Source organism: Dermacentor silvarum, chromosome 1 (genome assembly GCF_013339745.2).
Source record: "Dermacentor silvarum isolate Dsil-2018 chromosome 1, BIME_Dsil_1.4, whole genome shotgun sequence".
Classification (NCBI taxonomy): Eukaryota; Metazoa; Arthropoda; class Arachnida; order Ixodida; family Ixodidae; genus Dermacentor; species Dermacentor silvarum.
This window is the reverse complement of record NC_051154.1, coordinates 5,556,107-5,577,112: the sequence shown is the minus strand read 5'-3', so window position 1 is coordinate 5,577,112 and position 21,006 is coordinate 5,556,107. Positions and strand designations below refer to the sequence as shown.

General features: G+C 46.8%; 1 protein-coding gene across 3 annotated transcripts in view; it reads left to right on the top strand.

The window, feature by feature from the left end:
- LOC119456255 (mitogen-activated protein kinase kinase kinase 12-like) overlaps positions 1-21,006 on the top strand; it is a 237,110-nt gene that overhangs the window by 179,765 nt on the left and 36,339 nt on the right. For 2 of the 3 annotated variants that reach the window (XM_037717919.2, XM_037717911.2), the window contains one exon: positions 14,037-14,095. In XM_037717919.2, the coding sequence (XP_037573847.1) occupies positions 14,037-14,095 (59 nt within the window). Of the gene's footprint in view, positions 1-9,191; positions 9,381-14,036; positions 14,096-21,006 lie in introns of those variants that run through there. The other variant, XM_049660863.1, reaches the window with a different exon arrangement.

Sequence of the window (21,006 nt, the reverse complement as noted above, 5' to 3'; positions counted from 1 at the left end):
AAACCACGAGCCCTCCAGCAGTAGCACCCTCTAACTGCAATCGCTTGCACAGACAAAGAAAAGGAGGAATATTTGCAGTTTGTGTACCAAGCCTACGTGATGTGGGCCAAGAAACCACGTCGGGTATTGTACATACGTGCGAGGTGACACGGTGCAACTGTATAGTTTGTGTAGTCCCAGTTCTCTCTTTTTTTATTATTATTATTATTTCGTACACCCGCAGCGGTAGCCCAGTCAGCTAAGGCGTTGCGCTGCTGTGCACGAGGTCGCGGGATTAAATCCTGGCCACGGCGGCCGCATTTCGATGGAGGCGAAATGCAAAAACGCCCGTGTGCTTGCGTTGTAGTGCACGTTAAAGAACCCCAGGTGGTAAAAATTAATCTGAAGCCCTCCACTAAGGCATGCCTCATAATCAGAACTGGTTTTGGCACGTAAAACCTGTGGGGATGCGCGACTCTCATGCGTCCGCTGATGTTTTCCCCGCATGGCTCCCGTAATCCGGCTTCGCCGCATAGCTTTACGGTGGCGGAGTTGCAGCGTATTACGAGAGATGGCGCTAGTGTTGCGCTGCTAACGCCACCTGACGGCGGGGGGTTAGGCGGGCGCAAAAGGGAGAAGGCTGTTCCTCTTTGGCTTGGGATCGGCGACCAACATGCACGAACGCTTCGCGCATGCGCCGGCCTGCTTCGCGGGACGGTCTCGCAAGGCTAAGAGCAGGACACCGGTATGGACGAACACGGATCGTTCGAACGCGCCACCGTTCGCGTGACCGTACACATGAACGACTAGGCGATGGTGTCACAGCAGGGGGGGAACATATTCGCTCGCTATCGGGTCGCGTTGAGTCGGACTTCCTTGATTTGTCGGGCGCCAATGTGAATGTTCTATTGGTTGTAATTCGGCTAGTGTGCATTGGTGTATGAAAGGTGCAATAAATGCCCTTTTGTTTGTCTGCACTACTGTGTTGTCGTTCCTTTGTCCCAAGAGCGCGTGTTAGACCCCACAAACCCCAGAAAGAAGAAGAAGAATTATTATTTCATTAATTGGGCAGCTACGGTTGGTCTAGTAGTTTCTTTGAATATTGTACGTACTGGATTGTAGCGGACATGATGCGCCTATATACTTTTTGTTCTTGTTATAGTTTAATTCTGTTGTTTAAGATATATGACTGCGCCGTGTCTATTGTGCTTAGTTTTTTTTTTCTCCTACCAAATGATATTGTACTTAGTTTTAAAAACCTCTGAACTTTGTTTTATTAAGACAGATTAAGATCTTGCTTCACTTTGTTCTGCATAGAAAAAAAAGAATAAACTTTGTGCAATCAAATGAAAACTCTAAACTCTATCCCTTATGCTCTTGCAATTTTCAAACGTGGGGACAGAATGCCATGGGTGTTTAAATATGGTGTACTGTGAAATAAGGACCAGTGGGGATGTGGCTATGAGAGAGAGAACGACGATGAGAGAGATAAACCTTGTTTCGATGCCCGATCGGCTGTGCTACCTCTCGCTGCTTTATCGTTCTAGTCGCGAACACTGACTTCCCCAAGTGCTTCATGACATTTGGTGGAAGGTGCTGGGCCTGTTGCAAACCTGGATCTCCGAAGCCGGACAATCCCTGTCACATCTCCCATGCCTGAGGAGACTAGTCCTACCGATCCACCCCCGGCACCGCCTCCGGTCGTCTGTCCTGGTGCGCCACGCCAACGGTATCTCCCATATTCAATGGCACTGACGATCATGATGTAGAAGACTGGCTGTCATCGTATGGCCGAGTGAGTACCCACAACAAATGGAATGATGCTGACAAGCTTGGTTACGTACCATTCTACCTTTCCGGGGTTACCCATCTTTGGTTCCGCAACCATGAGGCTGACTTTTGTTCCTGGACAGCATTCTGAACGAAACTTCAAAAAGTATTCAGTCGCCCTGCTGTGCGCAAACTTCAGGCTGAACAACAGCTTCGCTGTCGTGCCCAACAAAAGGGCGAAAACTTTACCTGCTACATTGAAGATGTAGTTGACATTTGCTGGCGTATCAACCCAGATATGACCGAAGATGACAAAATCAAGAACATATTGATAGGCATAGACAATGATGCCTTCCAAATGCTCTTGGCAAAGAATCCTCAGACGCTCAATGACCTCACAACGCTTTGCCAGAGCTATGAAGAGCTATACAAACAACGGCTTTCTATGCGCCGAGCTTCCGCTCCGGACGTCGAGCTTTCAGCTTTGAGTGATCGCACCTTTAACGCAGCTTCTTGGTGGTGACCACAGCCTTTCGACGCTGCCGCATTCACACACCTGCGTCGTCTCTTGACGTCTCCCCCAATCCTGCGCCGTTTCGACCCAAGCGCTCCAACAGAAATACACACGGATGCCAGTGGCATCGGCCTTGGTGCCGTTCTCGCTCAGAGAAAGGCTGGCTTCGATGAGTACATCGTCGCCTTCGCCAGTCGTGCACTCACTAAACCTGAATCGAACTATTCTGTAACTGAAAAAGAGTGCCTGGCTATAATTTGGGCCATAACCAAATTCCGCTCATATCTCTATAGCCACCCATTTGACGTGATTACTGATCACCATTCGCTGTGCTGGCTGCCGTCCTTAAAAGAACAACCCGGTCGTCTTGCTCGATGGGCGCTTCGACTGCAGGAGTACGACATTTGAGTGCTGTACCGTTCTGGCCGAAAGCACTCGGATGCGGATGCCTTGTCTCGTTCGCCACTAACAGACGAGGTTACCTCCCCCGAAGTCCCCATTGTCCGAGTCTTCCCTTGTTGCCACGGATATCCTTCTGGAGCAGAAGAAAAACCCTTGGATTTTGTCAATGTTCAGTTTCTTGTCCACCCCATCGACAACCACTACCAATCGCGCCTCACGTCGCCAAGCACATCACTTCTCCATTCGTGACGGGCTCTTGTACCGTCGTAACTACCTCCCGGACGGCCGCAAATGGTTGCTTTTCATCCCTTGGCATCTACGTTCGGATATTTATGCAGCGTTTCACGACGATCCCCAGTGCACACATGCGATGTACTAAAGACGTACGCGTGTCTACGCCTTCGTTACTACTGGCGAGGGATGTATCGATTCATCCATCATTATGTCCGCTCCTGTCTCGTTTGCCAACGCCGCAAAGATCCCCCTCGTCATTCAACCACTCCATTGCAGCCTTTGCCTTGCCCAGCACGTGCTTTTGATCGAGTAGGTATCGACATTTATGGATTTCTGCCAACCACATCAGACGGCAACCGCTGGGTAATCGTGGCCATCGACCATCTTACGCGCTATGCGGAAACTTCCCCTTTGTCCAGTGCTTCTGCACGTGACATCGCCTGGTTTCTCCTGCGCCACATCATCCTTCGCCACGGAGCTCCCAGGGAATTACTCAGTGACAGAGGCTGCGTCTTCCTCTCTGACGTCATCGAGGCTCTCCTCAAAGAATGCCACATCATTCATCGCACCACTGCTGCATACCATCCGCAGACTAATGGCATGACCGAGCGCTTTAATCGAACTCTTGGTGACATGCTGGCCCTGTACGTTGTATCGGACCAAACTAAATGGGACCATGTTCTACCATTTCTGACCTACACTTATAATACTGCCACGCAGACTACCACGGGCTTTTCGCCCTTCTTTCTCCTGTACGGACGCGAACCTTTTTCCACAATGAACACTATCCTTCCGTACCGCCCTGACAACACAGAAGCCACTACCTTGTCTGAAGCTGCAGCACACGCAGAAGAGTGTCACAAGCTTTCCCGTATATTTATGTCCGAAGACCAGCAACGCCAGAAGCTCTACCGAGAAACTTCCCATGCTCCTGCATCCTATGCTCCTGGCTCGCTAGTGTGGCTTTGGGTTCCAGCCCCTACCCCTGGACTGTCACCGAAACTCGCGTCGAAGTACCAGGGCCCATACCGCGTGATAAACCAAATGTCTCCAGTCAACTACAATATAGACCACTTATAACGTAACCGCTTATAGTGCAGGACCGGATATAGTGCGGTCTTTTCAGTCTCCCGTTAATTTTCCCATAGCACTCCATGTATACATGTATCGCTTATAGTGCTTATAGTGCAGTTTCACCCGATAGGCGAAGCATCCATTGCGATAGCAAACTGGTGGACAGCTATGCAAAGTAAGGATAGTAGTTTTATCGGCCGTATAAACTTGTAAGCATAGGCACACTAACTAAATTAACAAGCATGGTGTCACGCACGCACAATCCAACATGAATGCATCTCACTTGATGACTGCAAAAACTCGCTGTCAAAACGCTAGAGTGAGTCAGCATGGCGGCAGCAGCGAGTGAATTGAGCTTTATGCTGGCGCTCGCATCAGTGCGATCTTAGCCGCAAAAACACAAGGAGGGTGGACTCTGCCCCCGCCGCAGATGGCTTTCAAAATACAGCCGCACAAGCTCCCACTCGCGCCGCAGAATGCACCTCCCCTCCTCCCCTCCCTCCAGAGCCTTCCATCTCGGTGGGACCGAGCAGCCTCAGTAAAGTGCGGCCTCTCCACCTACTCACCCTCCCCCTGGAGCGCGTGGCCGCAGTAGACCACGGCCCCTCCACCTCCCTATCCTCCCTCCAGAGCGCTGTGCATGACTGAAAGACTACTGTGCGCTTCCTTCCTTCCCGCTGCCTGCCCTTGTGCGCATGAGCCGCGATTGCCGGCTCACCGTTGCATGCCTTCACTCGCATGTACATCGTATGGGGTGCGGCGGCGATTTTGTATCGCCCGTGGACTTTACACAGAACCTCACTGCAACAACGACGGCGAGTGCAGCAATCCGCCTAGAATGTCCATATAATTGCTACCTTAATAAAAGAGGTTTAAATCCCCTCTAAGTCTGAGAAGATTTCAGATAAAAGGCATGCACTGTCAGTGTTTTGTTTTGTGACATTTGTTTGTGGGCTGCCATTCTCAAAATTCTGAGGAATAATTCTGTCAAAAATTTAAGACGTGGTATGAGCAACTTTAGTGATAGAATGGTGTGGCAATATAACTTGCATATAGAGCATGTTTTATAGCATGGCATATAGTATACATATACTATATGCAATGAGAGGCCTTCGTCCTGCACCGGGCAAAAATATAGGATGATGATGATGATGATATAGTATACATATACCTTCGCTGTGAGGCTCCGCATATGCTTGGAGTGTCCATATCGTTACGATGCGGAAGTCGCATGTAAAAACGTGGTTACACTATTTACAAGAGAGACAACGATACATAAACAAGATGGCTGTCGAGACCAAGTCAGTCTCTTCACATCAAATTGTCTTCTTCTGAATGGCACCATTCTTGGTTGTGCTGTAACATTACACCGCCTGGAAAGGTGTGCCGTCTTGGCTCTACCTATAAGACATGAGAACTCGTGGCAAAGTAAGGCTTCAGCCAGGACACATGCACAACGTCAGTGGGGCCACGCGAGTCCAGCGGAGCGATCTCGTAGTTCACATTGCCAAGCTGATGCAATATCGTGTAGGGCCCCGTGTAGCGCAGCATCAGCTTTTCAGACAAGCCAATGCGGCGACATGGTGTCCATAGGAGGACAACGGAGCCAGGAGGAAATCGAACGTCTCGATGTCGGCTGTCGTATTGGATCTTCTGCGCGGCTTGAGACTCAGTGAGCCGGGATCCGGCAATCTGGCGCACCGTGTGAGCCCGGGCGAAGGCTTCTTGGGCATATTCAGTGGGAGTGTTCGTCGAGGAAGGAAGCAATGGGGGGGTGTCAAAGGGCAGAGTAGGGTGGCAGCCCAGTCAAAAAAAGTAAATGGGTCCATTTGGAAAAGTACCAATTGCCACCATTTGGTTTTCAACCATTTGGAATTTTGCCACCTGTTGGAGTAGATCAATATCATCTAATTGGTAAACCAGTTGGCAAACCTATTGAAGCTAACTGGTCAACCAGCTGAAGTAGACTGTTATTCAACTGGTCAACCAGTTGAACACATATGGTCATCCAATTGAAGCTAACTGGTGCCCAACTGGTCATCGAATAAGCTACACGGTGCCGAACTGGTCAGCCAGCTGAAGTGGACTGGTATCCAACGGGATAACCAGTTACACATGCATCGTCTAATTGAAGCTGATTGGGCCCCAACTGGTGAACCAGCTGAAGTACACTAGTATCCAACTGGTTAACCAGTTGAACACATATGGTCATCCCATTGAAGCTAACTGGTGTCCAACAAGTCATCCAATTGAAGCTAAATGGTGCCCCAACTGGTGAACCAGCTGAAGTAGACTGGTATCCAACTGGTTAACCAGTTGAACAGATGTGGTCATCCAATTAAAGCTAACTGGTGCCCAACTGATCTACCAGTTGAACACACATGGTCATCCAGTTAGAGCCAATTGGTCTGCCAATTGAAGCTAAACGGTGCCCAACTGGTCAAGCAGTTGAAGTAAACTGGTGTCCAACATTTTAACCATTTGAACAAACATGGTCATCCAATCGAAGCTAATTGGTGCCCAACATGTAACATGTGCCTAAGTGCACATGCATGAAATAAAAACCATACAATGGAGGTACTCGTTGCTTAGAATAATTTATTACATTTAAGAATATTGTGATGGGGCACCAAGTAGACAGAAAGTATGGCATTGTTTATTGAGTCTATTTGCAGATGGAATAGAAGCGATCACGATGGCAGGATACTAGCAATTGCACGCAACGTCCCGGCAACATTCTTCTTCGACTTCTTGAAGGAAATGGCTCGTAACATCTAACATCCCAGCTGGAAGAGCACAGTCTTGGCACAGGCTAATTACACAAGGAGATGGTGGAAAAGTAGCATTTTCATAACAGCTTGCAGCAACTTTTGTAACAACTGCCTCTTTTTGTTGCATGTGGCATACGTATCACACCCTTGCTACTAGCTTGCATGACTGCCATCAATGGCATACATTTCTCGTACATTGATCAGGAGATGAGTCCTTTTCCAGTAAACTCACTTAGTTTTGCACTAAAAAATTACATTTCTTCTAAACTTTGAATTGTCAGTTTTCGCACTTAACATTTCATTTACTAGAATCGGTAAGCTCATGTTTATGTGAGGGAGCATTGATATGTCTACACAAAATATCCAAGAAAAAATGACAAAAAACACAAGTATCAAAGTTTGCTTGTAGCATTGGGCCTATTTTCATCTGGGCATTTGTTCTGCAGGATACAGAAGTTGAAGCTTCTGGGAGCTTAACTGTAAGTTACACATAAACCTGTAAAGCTGGCTGCATTTTAGACTGTACCATATTTAAACTGATTATTAGCTCGCAATGCCGCAACCAGCTGTCCAAATTTTTTGAGATAGCATGCACCCTATATTAAATTTTTTTAAATCAAGCAAAAATCCATGAAATCCAAACAGTGTAAGACTGCAGCTCTTGAAGTACCCTAGCAAGGATTTTAAATTAAGAATGCGCATGGTTAGCTCAATTGGCTGGAAGGTTATGAAGTCAAGAACTAATTAGACGGTTCCATGGGTCTGGAATTCTAACCTGAGGTAAAGGCAGTTTTAATAGGCTGCCATGTTAGTAAGAAACATTCCCTAGCAAAAATTGTAATACAGAAGCTAGTAGCCTATGACGTTGTTGACACTAATGCATTCTATGAAGCATTCCAAGCAGGGGGGGGGAGGTGTGCCATTGTTAGGGGAGATAGCGCATGCTCCTCAATTTACACACGCATGTGCGCCGTCTCCAGTCACAGTACAAGCACTGAGATGCCTAATAAGTTTACTGGCAGGCCTTCAGAGTTTAAGTACACCCCCACTCTTTTGTTGGCTTTGAATGTCCCCTTGATTTCTAAGTATGTTTTTTTTTTCTTTATTTCTTTTTTTTTTACCGCCTTCCTTTTCGCTAGCTTTCCTAAAATACAGATGGTCTTTCTCCACTTCTTTATGCATGGTGCGTGCACACACACGTATAATTTAAGAAATGTGTACTAGGCCCCGTTAACGGTCTCATATATGAGACGCACATGGCGGGCGAAACAAGGGCTCCAATTGATACAGCAGCGTCAGAAACAGCTTTGAATGGCTGCCATTATGCTTATTAGGCATCTAGGTGCTCGAACTGTGACCGGAGAAGGTGTGTGCGTGCCTGTATAATTAAGAAACGGCCTACTATGTCTCGTGACAGTGGCCCCTTTCCATTATTCGTATGTTTCATGGAACTAAATTGCGTATGCTTCACCGCATAGCACACAATTGTGGCGAAGCTGATCAGTCAAGTTCGAGTTATCCGGTGAAGGCCAATTTTGAGATCGAAATAACGGAAGTTTAGGCACATGGAATGTATGGTTGCCGGTCAGGATCGAATGAATAAAAAGAAAAATCGAATTAACCGGTGTCAAATTAATGGATGTTTAATTAGGTTTCTGGAAAACGCAATCTTTCAGCATCAACGCCAGTAGACCACCAAACTGCGTTTGTGTGGTACGTTTTCCAGCCACTAGATCCCATGTGGAGAAGAAAAGGCATGACGCAAGCGCAATAGAAAGCAGTAGGTGCCCGCCCATGTCATGTGAAAATGCCGGCATGCACTCAGTTTTCTCTTCCTGTACCAGCCAATCTCCTTGTGGATCGTCGCATTCACAGTTATCGCCTGCCGCTGTGCAAGCGATAACTGTGAATTGGCTGCCACTGTGCAACACATTTCCTTGCCCATATTCTTTTTTACAAAAAGGTAGGATGCACATTAGATTTAAGCATTGTTTAGGAGCTTTAATGCTATCTCCACATTAGTTTTCTACTTAGGACACATTGTAAGTGGGTGCCCGTTTGATTTGAGGGTGCGTTAGAATAAATACTGCCAAATGAATTAGCAGTGTGTTTTGAAGTTTTTTTCTGCATCTTGTTTAATTTGACCCGTCAGATAATTCAATCAATTTTGGCAGTCTGGTCAGGGTCGAATTAAGTAGACTGTATTCACAAACATGAAATGGACACTATTTATTGGCATGCACAAGTAACACATCAAAAGAACCTCTTTATTTAGCTTTTGCTACTCTAATTCGTGGCATGGTTGTGCACTTAAACATAGCTGCACATCTGCACTGATGTTCAGCCAATTGCAATACTTGCTTTTCAAGTAAGCAAGTCTTGAAAATGCATGTTCACATGCATAGGCTATTTAAAACTAAAGCAACAATCTTGCAACCTTTTCGCAGAGCCGGGGAAACATTTAAACTGTTCCCAATGAAAATGTTTCGATGTCCACGGTGGGAGACTCTGCCTTCATTACAGCATTGTCTAGAAGCTCCACCAGCTCATCTTCAGCATCAACACTTTCATTAGTGAAGCAAGTTGCAGCTGTCTAGAAAGGGCCCACGAGCCATGTGTCTCTGGGAAGTAATTTGTAAGGTGGCACCTGCGTGTCCTCAAATGTGTCATTACTGTCTCTTTGTCATCGCTGTCGTTTCGAGCTCTTTGCACAAAACCATGACTAAGTTCTCCTTGAAATGCACAAACACGATGAGCTGTGGGCTGCCAGACACGTCGCAGCTCTCATCCACAGCGAGAGAAAATTCCACAACAGATTTCAGTTTTTTCAATTATCTGGCTGTGCACATCAGACGCTGTTTCTCTCATTCTTCATGCAACCGTGAACAAGAGAGGAAGAAAACCGAGGGCCTGATTTTTTATTAGTCATATCATAAGAAGCCAACAAATATCTTAAGACATCAAGGACAGCATAGGCGAAACTACATGTGCTTATTAATTGAATTAAATGATAAATTCATGGAAATGAAAGTTGATGAAAAAACAACTGGCCGTAGGTGGGGCATGAGCCCACATCTTCGCATTACGCGTGCGATGCTCTTACCAATTGAGCTACCGGGGCGCCGTTTTCCCATCCATTTTCTAGGGATACAACCGTGACACGACTGTGACGACTATTGCTCGTGGCTGAATACAGTAGAACCCCGCTGTTACGTTCCCGGGTGCTGCATTTTCCCTGCTGTTACGTCGTTTTCGTCCGGTCCCGGCACAGCTCCCATAGAACCCAATGCATTGGCAACCCCGTTGTTGCGTCACAACTCTGGGACCGTTCCCACATTATACGTTGCGAACTGCCACCCCACGCTGGCCCCAGCGACCATTTTGACTTTTCATGTCGCTTGGCTTGGTGGCTTGACGATGGCATTGGCCACCCAAAGTGCCGGGGGCGACACCTATGACATATTTTCGGTTTCCGCCAGCAAAAGCATGGCCTTTGAGATTCGTATTTGCTATCTAAAGATGGTGTCAATGATGCGTTGGGGCCCTAAAATTGGTTATGGCGCATAGATGCGCATAGATGGCGCATAGATGTTCCGTATACAGTCCAAGGGCGATAACGCCATCGCCGTATGCTGTATGTGCGAGTGAAAGCGTGTGAGGGGAACCGACAACCGCAGCCAAATCTCGCGCGCGCAAGAAAGAAAAGCGGGGAGGAAGCGGAGGGATATTGTACAAAGAGGAAGTGCGCCTTCCGTCGTGCTCGAGGCACCGGCGAGGAAGGGATAGTGGGTGGCGTTGTACTCTGGCATCAACCGCGTACCTTCGCGGCGGCGCGCGGTCGCGCAGGCCATATATTGAAAACGATCTGCGTTGGGGGCAGAGTCTAGGCAGTGTAGGTGCGTCGGCGGCTCGTAGCTTTGTGCGTGTTGTGTGTTCTCGGCGCTCAGTTTGCGTTGAAGCAATAGAAAACAGCACGAAGGTCAATTCGTTTGCTGCTGCAGCGGCGCTTCCTCATGCCAGCGTTTGATAGCGCGTGTGTGCGCTCATCGAGTGTGATGTGTTCATGTTTGTCTGTGGGCGCTGACACCATGCTTGTTAATGTAGTTATTAAGCGAATGTTTACAAGTTTATACGGACGATGAAACTACTATCCTTACTTTGTATGGCTCTCAGCTAACTTGCTATCGCAATCGTTGCTTCGACTTTTGGGCGAAACTACGAATTTTTTAAACACGTAAGAATTAAAATAATATTGTATAATAACTACTCTCATTTCTCAATTTTTTCTGTTTCCCGGCTCTTACGTTTTTTTGTTTTTTTTTTACGTTCCCGTGAAAAACGTATCAGCGGGGTTCTACTGTATCAGCATTTGTGCCTCTCTGCGTTGCAACAATGACATTTGTGTCTGCAAAGTACATTCGAAACTTGTTAAAGTCACATCGTCCGCGAAAATACCTTCGTTATATCTGATATTTCTTATAAGCATAAGCATACATGCAAATAAAGAAAATTGCAATTAGATTTATGAGAAAGAAATGCAAGAGGGGTTCCTCCAACAGGCCAGCGAATTTTGATGACCTGTCAACATCTTGCCATGACAATACGAGGCTTGGGAACAACAATAAATAAATATCTGGGCTCTGCACCGCCACAAATATGCACCCGTGTGTTAACGTGCACGCTTCCAGTAAAAGTTTTGGATAAGGAGGGAACTGCACGTGGATCCCTGGTTAGTTGCTATGCCCGTCAGTCTAGCTCGTGCATCTGATCTCATGCTTGGTTGCCAAGTGTGATCTCATGCTTGATTGGACAAGTGTAAACATAAAAATGCACACACCGCCGGCAGACTATTTGGAAGGCGTGCACAGTGCACATAGATCTGTACTCCACTACTACGGCCGTCAATCTAGCCCATGTCTCTGTTTTCGCGCTAGATGGGCGATAAGAGATACAAATATAAAAGCACACATGTGACCGACAGACACGGAGGATACCGCACACGGATACAGGGTGTCTGATATCTGGATGTCCTCCTCTTCATTTTTCGTGGACGCAACTCCAAATCTTTCTTCTGCCCTTTTATGTAGAAGCAAGGGAACTTTCCTGGCGTCCTTGAGTCTTCTCACTGACCCTTCACTCAGATAATGTCGGTAGGATGTGCCATGTCAAAGGCTACAGGTCTGTGCGTCTGGCTCTGGCAATTTTGCTCAGAGGCAGCAATAGCAAGGTTTAGTGTTATGCTTCAACTCCTTGAACGGTGTTGTAATTACAGTAAACCCTCGTAAATTTCGCCCTTGTTAATTTGGAAAATTAGATAATTCAGACTCGTGCTCTAGACCCAGCAGGTATGTGCATTATTTAATACACTCAAACTGTTGTTAATTCGGACATATTTGGCCACACATTGGTCAAATTGGACAACTCTCGGACTGGGCGAGTGTGGAGGGCTGCAAATTTCCAATGCAAAAGAGCAAAAACAGCGCTAGTGTGCAACTGAAATGAAGCGGCGGAGTCCGTATATTCATAGTCATCAGCAGAAATCATACATGAATGACAGCAACGCTGGAACGCTTCGTTCCTTTAAAGATTTTATTGTTGCATTTACCGCCTTACATAACACCACGTTGGCCGCATGCCTTCATAACTGCATAGTCGTCATCCATTATCGCGTCGACAGCCACCATGGTTTTGTCCACACTGGTAGCGGCAAACAATAGTTTCATTCTGAATCGGCGCGCGTGTCGGCAGCTTACTTTCAGAAATGTTTGGTCACTGTCCATGATCAGGTCAATAGCAGCAGTGGTTTCGTCTGCAGTGGTTTGCGGCAAACTGTTGTTTCATTTTGACTCGCTGCAAAGCTGTCGAAGATGAAGAGCACCTGCTACATCAGGATGGACGGACGATCTGTTGGCGACCACCTTGCTGGCGAAAAAATGACCAGGATGAGCGCACGGTAGTGAAAATAAGTGTGTTGACGTAGTAAGCATTTGTTTATTGTTTTCTTGATATCCTCGATAATTGGACATTCGGTTAATTTGGGCATTCTCGTGAAATCTGCATTGACAACGTTTTACTGTACAGGCAGGTGAGACATGTTGGCGCAAGGCAGCTGCTGGCCGGAAGTAGCAGCACCATGGCAGCTATCAGGCGTTGATGTGATGACGTTAGTGTGACGTTTACTGCTCAAACCAGAGCATAAAGCACGAATGCTAGTGAGTGTTCATGCCAGCAGTGCAAGGCAGGCCTGGCTCCACCACTGAGCCAATTAAATGGAACGTTGACGGTGCATTCACTTTACTTTGTTATTTTTGCAGCCAAACGCTTTCCGAATGTCTAAAGACCTCCGCACACGAGCTGCGCATGTGTCCTCAGTGAGACAGCACGACAACAGTGATGGTGGCCGGCACCGGTTTCGCGTCTTGAGCATCTGTGTAATTGCTATTGTAGTAAAAAAGAAATAGTTCTGCAGGCTGGCCTGGAACTGGGTCGCTTTATTGACACTTACTGGCTGGTATGCAATATAACGGGAACGAGAAAGTATTGAATCCTATGGGAAAAAAACAGGCATCGTTGCAAACCAGTCTATTGACTAGTTGAGCACGGATTGGAGCAAAACAAAGGGACTGTTCTGAACCAGTCTGCATAGTGGTTCTGATCATTTCACAGGAAATTATATTTTGCTGGGCTTCTTGAGGTTCCAGCTGCTGAAATTGCTCTTCTAATTGAATATTCCATTGGCACTTGCAAAAATGAATATATCAAAAGGTTTATGCTACCGAGCATACTAATTTTATTAAAGCAAAGTTCAAGAAGAATGTTCTAGAAATAACCTGCGAACTTTGTTTCCGAGTTTGAAATGTTCAATACATATTTATTCAGGCTTTAAAATTGAGTGGGACATTGGTTTGCTTAAAAGCATCGACGTGTGATGCTCAAGTGGTTATTTAGATGTTTGCACTGCCTGAAGGAGATTTTAGAAACGTATTAAGTGTTGTATGCAGCATAAAAAGAAATTCTGTTTTGCATTTGTTCTCGAGACATTTGTGATTTTACAACTATTTAGGTGGCTTGCTGTCCAATTACTTGTCATTAGCAGTTCATAAGGTGTCCATGTATTCTACACGCTACGTCATCATACAAAAATATTTACAAGCATTGGCATAACTGTGGCATAAACATTGTTTGGATAACCGTGTAATACAGAATTAGACTTGAACTGTGTTTTATTTACCTCATTTCACCTAAACAGAATTGAGCTTTTTTTCTGAAGGTGATGTTATACCCTGTTGCAGGATCTGACTACCTCTGAAGAGGAGGGTGAAGTGGATGACGAATACACTGCACGCCAAGGGTAAGGCGCCATTGCATTTTGAGTAAACCACTTGGTCTGCACTCAGCATTGGCTCCAAGTGAGTGATCATAGTGTCAGATAATTTTGGAGCGAATAATTTGACTAGTTGGGGGATTTGCATAAAACCTTAACACAACATCCACAAGTTAAGAAACCAAAAAAAAAATGGGCGGAGTGTGGTTCTCTTTCGTGTAAAGATAAAATAGTTTCATCTTAAGAAACTTTTCAAATCTTGTCATGAAGAAACGCTAGTTGTTAAACATTTTTTTCAACACCAGCAGTACAGTGTGGAGATGGGTTTGCACAAGGCTTACCCTACAAGCGACGGTCAGGAAAGGGCACGACGCTCCTCCACTCCGCAACGCACAAAGGCGCTACGGCAGGGTTCGTCGACTCTCCGACACGGCGCAGAGAAGGCTCCGGAGTCAGATCGCCAACAAACACGGGTTTATTCACCCAAGGTACAGCTCAGTGCTACAGTCACGGCGCTTACGGGCCAAGGCTCGCCGCAAGACCGATCGAGTACGCGCGCCCGCTGCGCTAGGGCTAACCGGGTAGCAGTCCGCCAAGTGCGATAACGAGGAGTTGCGAGAACAAAGGTCTCATGTAACCACCTCGTTGCGAGCCTGTGAGCCTCTCCCGCGGCGAGGAAGCGCTCAGCGGACGAGAGCTCGGGTGGAGAGGGTGCCCGGGGGCCGCCGCGTGGGAGGCCAATCAGGGCGCGTCCAGGTGACGTGTTCTCGCGGGGCAAGTCCAATCCCGGGGGGGAGAAGCACGGTTTGTGCGGGAAAGTAGGTCCGGCGCGCTCACCATGTCCGCCATGTTGCCGTTACGGCGGCAGTTCCCGGGGATCGAGCTAAGCGCCACGCGCGAACTGGCGGACGAGGCACGGGAAGGCCCCTCGATCCCCACAACAGAAAATGTGTCTACAGTGTGTTGTGGTTCGGTTTACTTCATGATGATTGCGCCCGAGTGGTGGTGATGTGCTGATGGCATGGCTTTTTTTTTTTTTTTTTGTTTACTTGGATGCAAGTATATTATAGTGCGTTTGAAAATCTGGAGTCCAAAGTTTCTATCCTAGGTGTCCTATGAGATACACATCGGAGATCATATTCAGCATCAGGTCATGAAACAAAACAAAAGCTAAGGTTAGGTTTGTTGTGGATCAAATATTGAGCCTCTGTTGCCTGTGGTAGAGTTCTCAATTGATGTATATTCAGAATCCGTAATGGTTGCCAATACAGTAGAACCTCGTTGACACAATCTCGGTTTGCGCACTTTCCTGGCACCAGTGTTGAAAACATTGAGAAAGAGAACACAAAAAATGACTAAATACAGCAATGCCTATTTTTTATTTTTTTTACTGGTTCATACATTCCCTGAAAATACGATATTTCAGCACCCACGTTCAGTACACCACCAAACTCTGATCATATGATAAATTATTTGGCTGCTAGATCCCATGTGAACAAGAAAAGGCACGAGGCACGCGTAATTAAGAGTAGTAGGCTCCCGCCATGGCAGCTTCCCCACAGTACTTGCCCGCCCGTGTCACGTGAAAATGCTGGCATGCACTCAGTTTCCTTTTCCGGTAGCAGCGAATCGCTTCAGCTCCACTAGCTCAGCGTGCTTTGGCGTTTTGTGCCGCAAAGATTCTTGCCAAGCAGGCACGTCAAAACATTCTGCCAAAATGACTCATCTGAAGAAGCCGCTGAATTCAAGGAGCGTAAACGTAAGGCTTGCCGAAGCTTCAAAAATGACAACACGCGTTTTGGGTCACTTCAACCCCAGTAGCTCGGTGTGCATCGGCGTCTCATGGTGTGACGATTCAGAAAACTTCGCGCTACATGTACGTCAACCACATTTGAGTCCGCCATATTTTCTAGTGACTTTGGATCGTACGTTGTTCTGGTTAGTACGTTTTCTCTCATGTTTAAAAAACAAAAACATGAATGAGGCTCTACTGTATTGTGCAGTACTCGGAAGTAAAAGGTATGAATTGCAATAATTCCTTTTTTTGTCAAATAAATAGTCAATCAATGAATCTATCAATCAAATTTATTCATCTCAAGAAGAGAAAGGGGTAACGGGAAAAAGCTACATATACTGCAGCATGACTAAGCCCAGCCCCCTAAGGTACAATTCGGCAATGAGCAGCAGTATCACATGTACGAGGTGGCTTGCAATGAATGTAAGCACCCAAAGCAACCACGGATATCCGTCGGACGTTCTATGGATGTTCGTTTTTGATATAACGGATGCGATGGATGTCCACAAATCTCCAGCAGACGTCCATTGGATAGATGTCCGAAAAAACAAATTAGTGCATCCATGAGACATCTGAAATGGAGTCCTGTGGCAGACATATTTCGGATGGTACATGTGTCTTGTATATGTATATATGTCTGTCTCTCTCTCTCTCTCTCTCTCTCTCTCTGTGTGTGTGTGTGTGTGTGTGTGTGTGTGTGTGTGCACGCACACACTTTGAAGCAGCGATAGCTGAATGCATTCAAGCACACAACCAATGTTATATATATATCACAACCGGTCGGGTGCTTCAATGCATTTCACTGTCGCCGCACTGCTGTAAATACATATAAAAAACGGGCCCACACCATCTTCAAAATACAATACATCTTTTATTCCCACCTTATGTACAAAGTCCACAAAGCACACATGAATACTTTTCATAGCAACAAATATACATGCTGATAAAAAAGAAAATTTGCAGTTCCAAATATCATGACTAAAGTTAGAACAGTGTGAAGACAAAAAACAATAGAAACTTCTCTCAGCATGTTAAACAGTCTAACAAATATGGGAAAGACAATACAACTAAATGAGGTGTTGTGTGATTATCATAATTATTTTCATTTTTCGTACTGTCAAACCCTATGACGATTCATTATAGGCACAAGCTTTAGGATAATAAAGAAAATAATAACAAAGAAAAAATCTCACAAGCAAGAATATATGTGTGGCGGAAACCACAAAAAAGGCAGCAAAATGCATAGTGGTAGGCAAGCATCAAGGTTTATGTGACGATCATGTGACGTCGCCCCGGGCATATTCTTCGTGGCCCATTAGGCTCAGTGGCTCACCAAGCTCGGTGGACAACATTGGTTCACCGCACCGAATAAGCACCGACGAGCACAGGTGCTCGGGGTCAGTCATCGTTCACCACCAGCACGCTGCGGGTCGTCTCTCGGCCGGAGGGTGCCTCGACCCCCCCTCGTTCACGAGTCCGGGGCGGATCATGACAGTTTACTTAATACAGGAAGGTATGAGACTGGGCTAGACAAAGGAAGGCAAAAAAACAAAGGTGAAACAAAAAGAAGCACTGTCTTCATCCCACCTTTTTTGCCATGCTTTGTCTTGTTTTGGGCTGTTTAAACAAGATTACTTAATACAGAGAGAGTAAACTTTATTACAATATCGTGGAGACCAGTTGTGAATACGGACCTAGACAACAGTCTAAACAGAATAATGTCAAATATCATTCAAACACAATTATGTACAGCCTCCCGCATTTTTAACTATAGCGCGCGAGTGTCCATCACGCATCATTTTAGCGCCGGCGACAATCAGCGAGACCGGCGGAGGTACTCTCAGGCGCACTAAGCACTCTCCTGTGCAAGAGTCGTCTAATGCGATGTTCCCTTCAGGAGGATGCACGACCATATTACAGTTAAACCTGCTTATAACGAACCTCCATATAACGAGTTCCTGGATATAACGGAAGTTTTGTTATTCCCTGCCGTTACTCCATAGAAGCACATGTATTTGAGACCTCTACGTAACGAAGTGGCAGCGGGAGACCCCCTCGAAATAACTAATTTTCCCCGCCGAAAACCTAGAGATTTCACCCCAAATTTTGTAATTTTTGCGCGAGCAGCAACCGGAAGCACCTTCTCCGCCGCAACGGAATGCAAAGTGGCAGCGGCGCGCTTGGCGTGCTCAAATTCACGGCGACTGTGAGGCGAGAGCGAGCACACGTGTGCGTTTGTACGAGCGTGCGCGAGGCGGGCCTGCATCCCTCGACCCGGCGATCTTGCCCTCGCGGGCGTGACCTTTCCCCCTTCCTTCCTTCAAACCTGATCCCGCCACTTGCTGCAGCTGGCCTAGCCCGCCAAGCCGGCACTCTCCTTTTCCAGTTGATGTTGCCGAAGGAAAAAAAAAGAATAATGTTTTTGTTTTTTTTCAACACGCTGGCAGCGCCACTCTTTGGTTACTGCGCAAGTCTCTGCGCTTCACTTCACTAACCTAACACTAGGTGACACTATACGACGCTACGGCGCCATCGTGTCGCTCGCTCTTCGTTTCCGACACCTCGCGCTAGTGCAAAACGACGCGTCCACGCATCCAGTACCTGGTGTGAAATTTCAAGGATGAGTGCTTCGACGAAGAAACGCAAGAAACGCAAGGAAAACGGGTGCGCGTTACAATCAAGGGTGCGTTAAAATCAAGTAAATACGCTAAGCGTTTCTTTTTCGAATTTTCGTGCCGAACCTAGACATAACGAAATCCTCTTTATAACGAAGTTATTCGGGAATTTGTCAATTTCGTTATATCCAGGTTTAACTGTATAGTGTTCTCGCGTGGTATAGAAAAATGCAGGAAGCTGTGCAACATGTCAGAAATAGAACGCATTTTCAAAGATAAAAAAACTAAACAAAATGTGACGCAGCGGCAAACTCGTTGAGATGTAAAGTTTTAACACAGAGAGCACTGCCATTTCTGCTAATTCAAGAAAGTTATCTGTTTAACGATAATTGCAATTAAAATTTATTACTATGCATACAAGGAGCATTTTTTCACTCAGAAGCTTTGTGGGGAAAAAATAGTGTATGACACTTGAACCTGCGAACTTTTACAGCTTTGGCTACAAGAACGATATATAGAGACAGCCATTACACATATTCATAAATATATGTGGAAATTTTCACCACTGTATCGAGCATTACAGTGGTGGCCACAAGAAGATTCGTATATTGATTACAAGGGAATGTATTTATAGCCGTGCTTGCGCACAGCAATGCTCTCTTGGTTCGCACAGTATTGCTGTCTTGGTTGGCCGTTGCATCCTCCTTTCTTTGAAGAATGAAAACACAGAAAGCACTCAACATCGATGCGTAGCAGTCGACACTCCTAGGCTGTTTCAGTCTGCTGGAATCCGTGTGTGTAGGCCAGGGGATCTGGGGGTCTTCGCGGTCTGGTAGATCGTCGCAGTGAATCTGGAATGTTTTGCGGGCCTGCTGTGCCGGCTGGTGGTCGGTCCTGTGTGGCCTGCGGAGGTTCTGGCTTGGAGATGAATTGGGGGCGTCGTCGCAGTCGTCCACCTGGTAATGGATGGTTCGATAGAACGCTTTTGGTGTTTTGCGAAGGTGCTGTCTATTTCGATGGAAAACCCGGCCATCATCAGTCAGAACGGTGTACGACCTTGGGGCCACGAGATCTTGGACTTGTGCCTTGATTTCCCATCTACCATTTCCGAGGATGCGGACGACGTCTTCTTTCTGTAGTGGAGCTAGTGGTTTTTCTGCAGTCCTTGCTTGAACATCTTTTTGGACGGGACCTGAGGATGATGCTGAAAAATTTGGAAGTAGCGTTCTAAGACTTCGTCCCATTAGCAGTTCCGATGGTAATTGGCCATCCTCGAGAGGACACACTCTGTAGTTGAGAAGGCCCAAATAGTTGCTCTCAGTCTTGCCCAGAAGCCGCTTGGCCACCTGTACAACCTGCTCGGCGAATCCATTGGACCTGGGAAAACAGGGCCTTGAAATCGTATGCACAAAGTCATAACGAGCAGCAAAACCTTTAAACTCTTTCGACGCAAACTGCGGGCCGCCATCACTGCAAACTTCTAGTGGTAATCCATGCCTTGTAAAGATCTGACGAAGTTTATGAATGACAGTTGTTGCATAGGTCTCCTTCAGGTGCTCGACTTCTGGAAAATTAGAGTAGGCATCATAGACAGCCAAAAAATGCTTTCCAGCGTGTTGAAAAAGATCTGTACCAACTCTGGCCCATGGCATGTCTGGAACGGTGCGCTAGCACAGGGGCTCGTCAGGTTGTCGATAAGCAAACTTCTTGCAAACGTCACACCTGTCGATGAAATGGGCAATATCTGTTGACATTCCTGGCCAATACATCAACTTGTGAGCCCTCGATTTGCATTTTCCTAAGCTGAGATGCCCTTGGTGCACTCGTCGCAGCATCTCTGTTTGCATGCTTTCAGGTACGACTACTTTGGTTCCCTTGAAGAGTACTCTGTTGACTACAGAAAGTTCTTGTGCAAAGGACTTTAGCTCACCTTCTAGGGGTATTGACGACATCTGGCTGTAGATGACGTCTTGTGCCGTTGCATCACTGGCAGTTGCTGCCTGCAGACGGGATAGGGTGGCTGGTCTGACAACGGCAGTCAGGGCACCCACGGCATGAACTTCAACGTCCGTTGTGCCTTTTGTTGTGGTAGCAATTATATAGACACTCCAAGCGGATTTCTGCCGTCGCCATGAGGTTCCGTATGAAGTTCAACGGCAATGAAATCGTCGCCGCGCGCCCTATGCTTTATGTGCGAGTGGAAGCGCGTGAGGGACGCGCGCTTTCGCGGGGAGCGAACGCATGGCGGAGAGCAAACACGACTTCTTTCATCGTGCGAAAGGCCGTGGGGGGACGGGAGGCAACATTAAGCTGCGGCACCAAATGCGCATTTATATAAAAACGTTGCGAGGTGAGAAGGTGGGGAAGACTTCTGCTCGACGAGTGTCGCGTTCTGATCTCGTTGTAAACCTCCGAGCCGCCGCCAGAGGCACTGGCAGCAGTCACCAACGCTGCTGCGCATGTTTGGTGCGAACGCGGGCAAAACGCTGACAGTGTCGACAGCAGTTCTGCGCGTTGCTGGTGCTGCT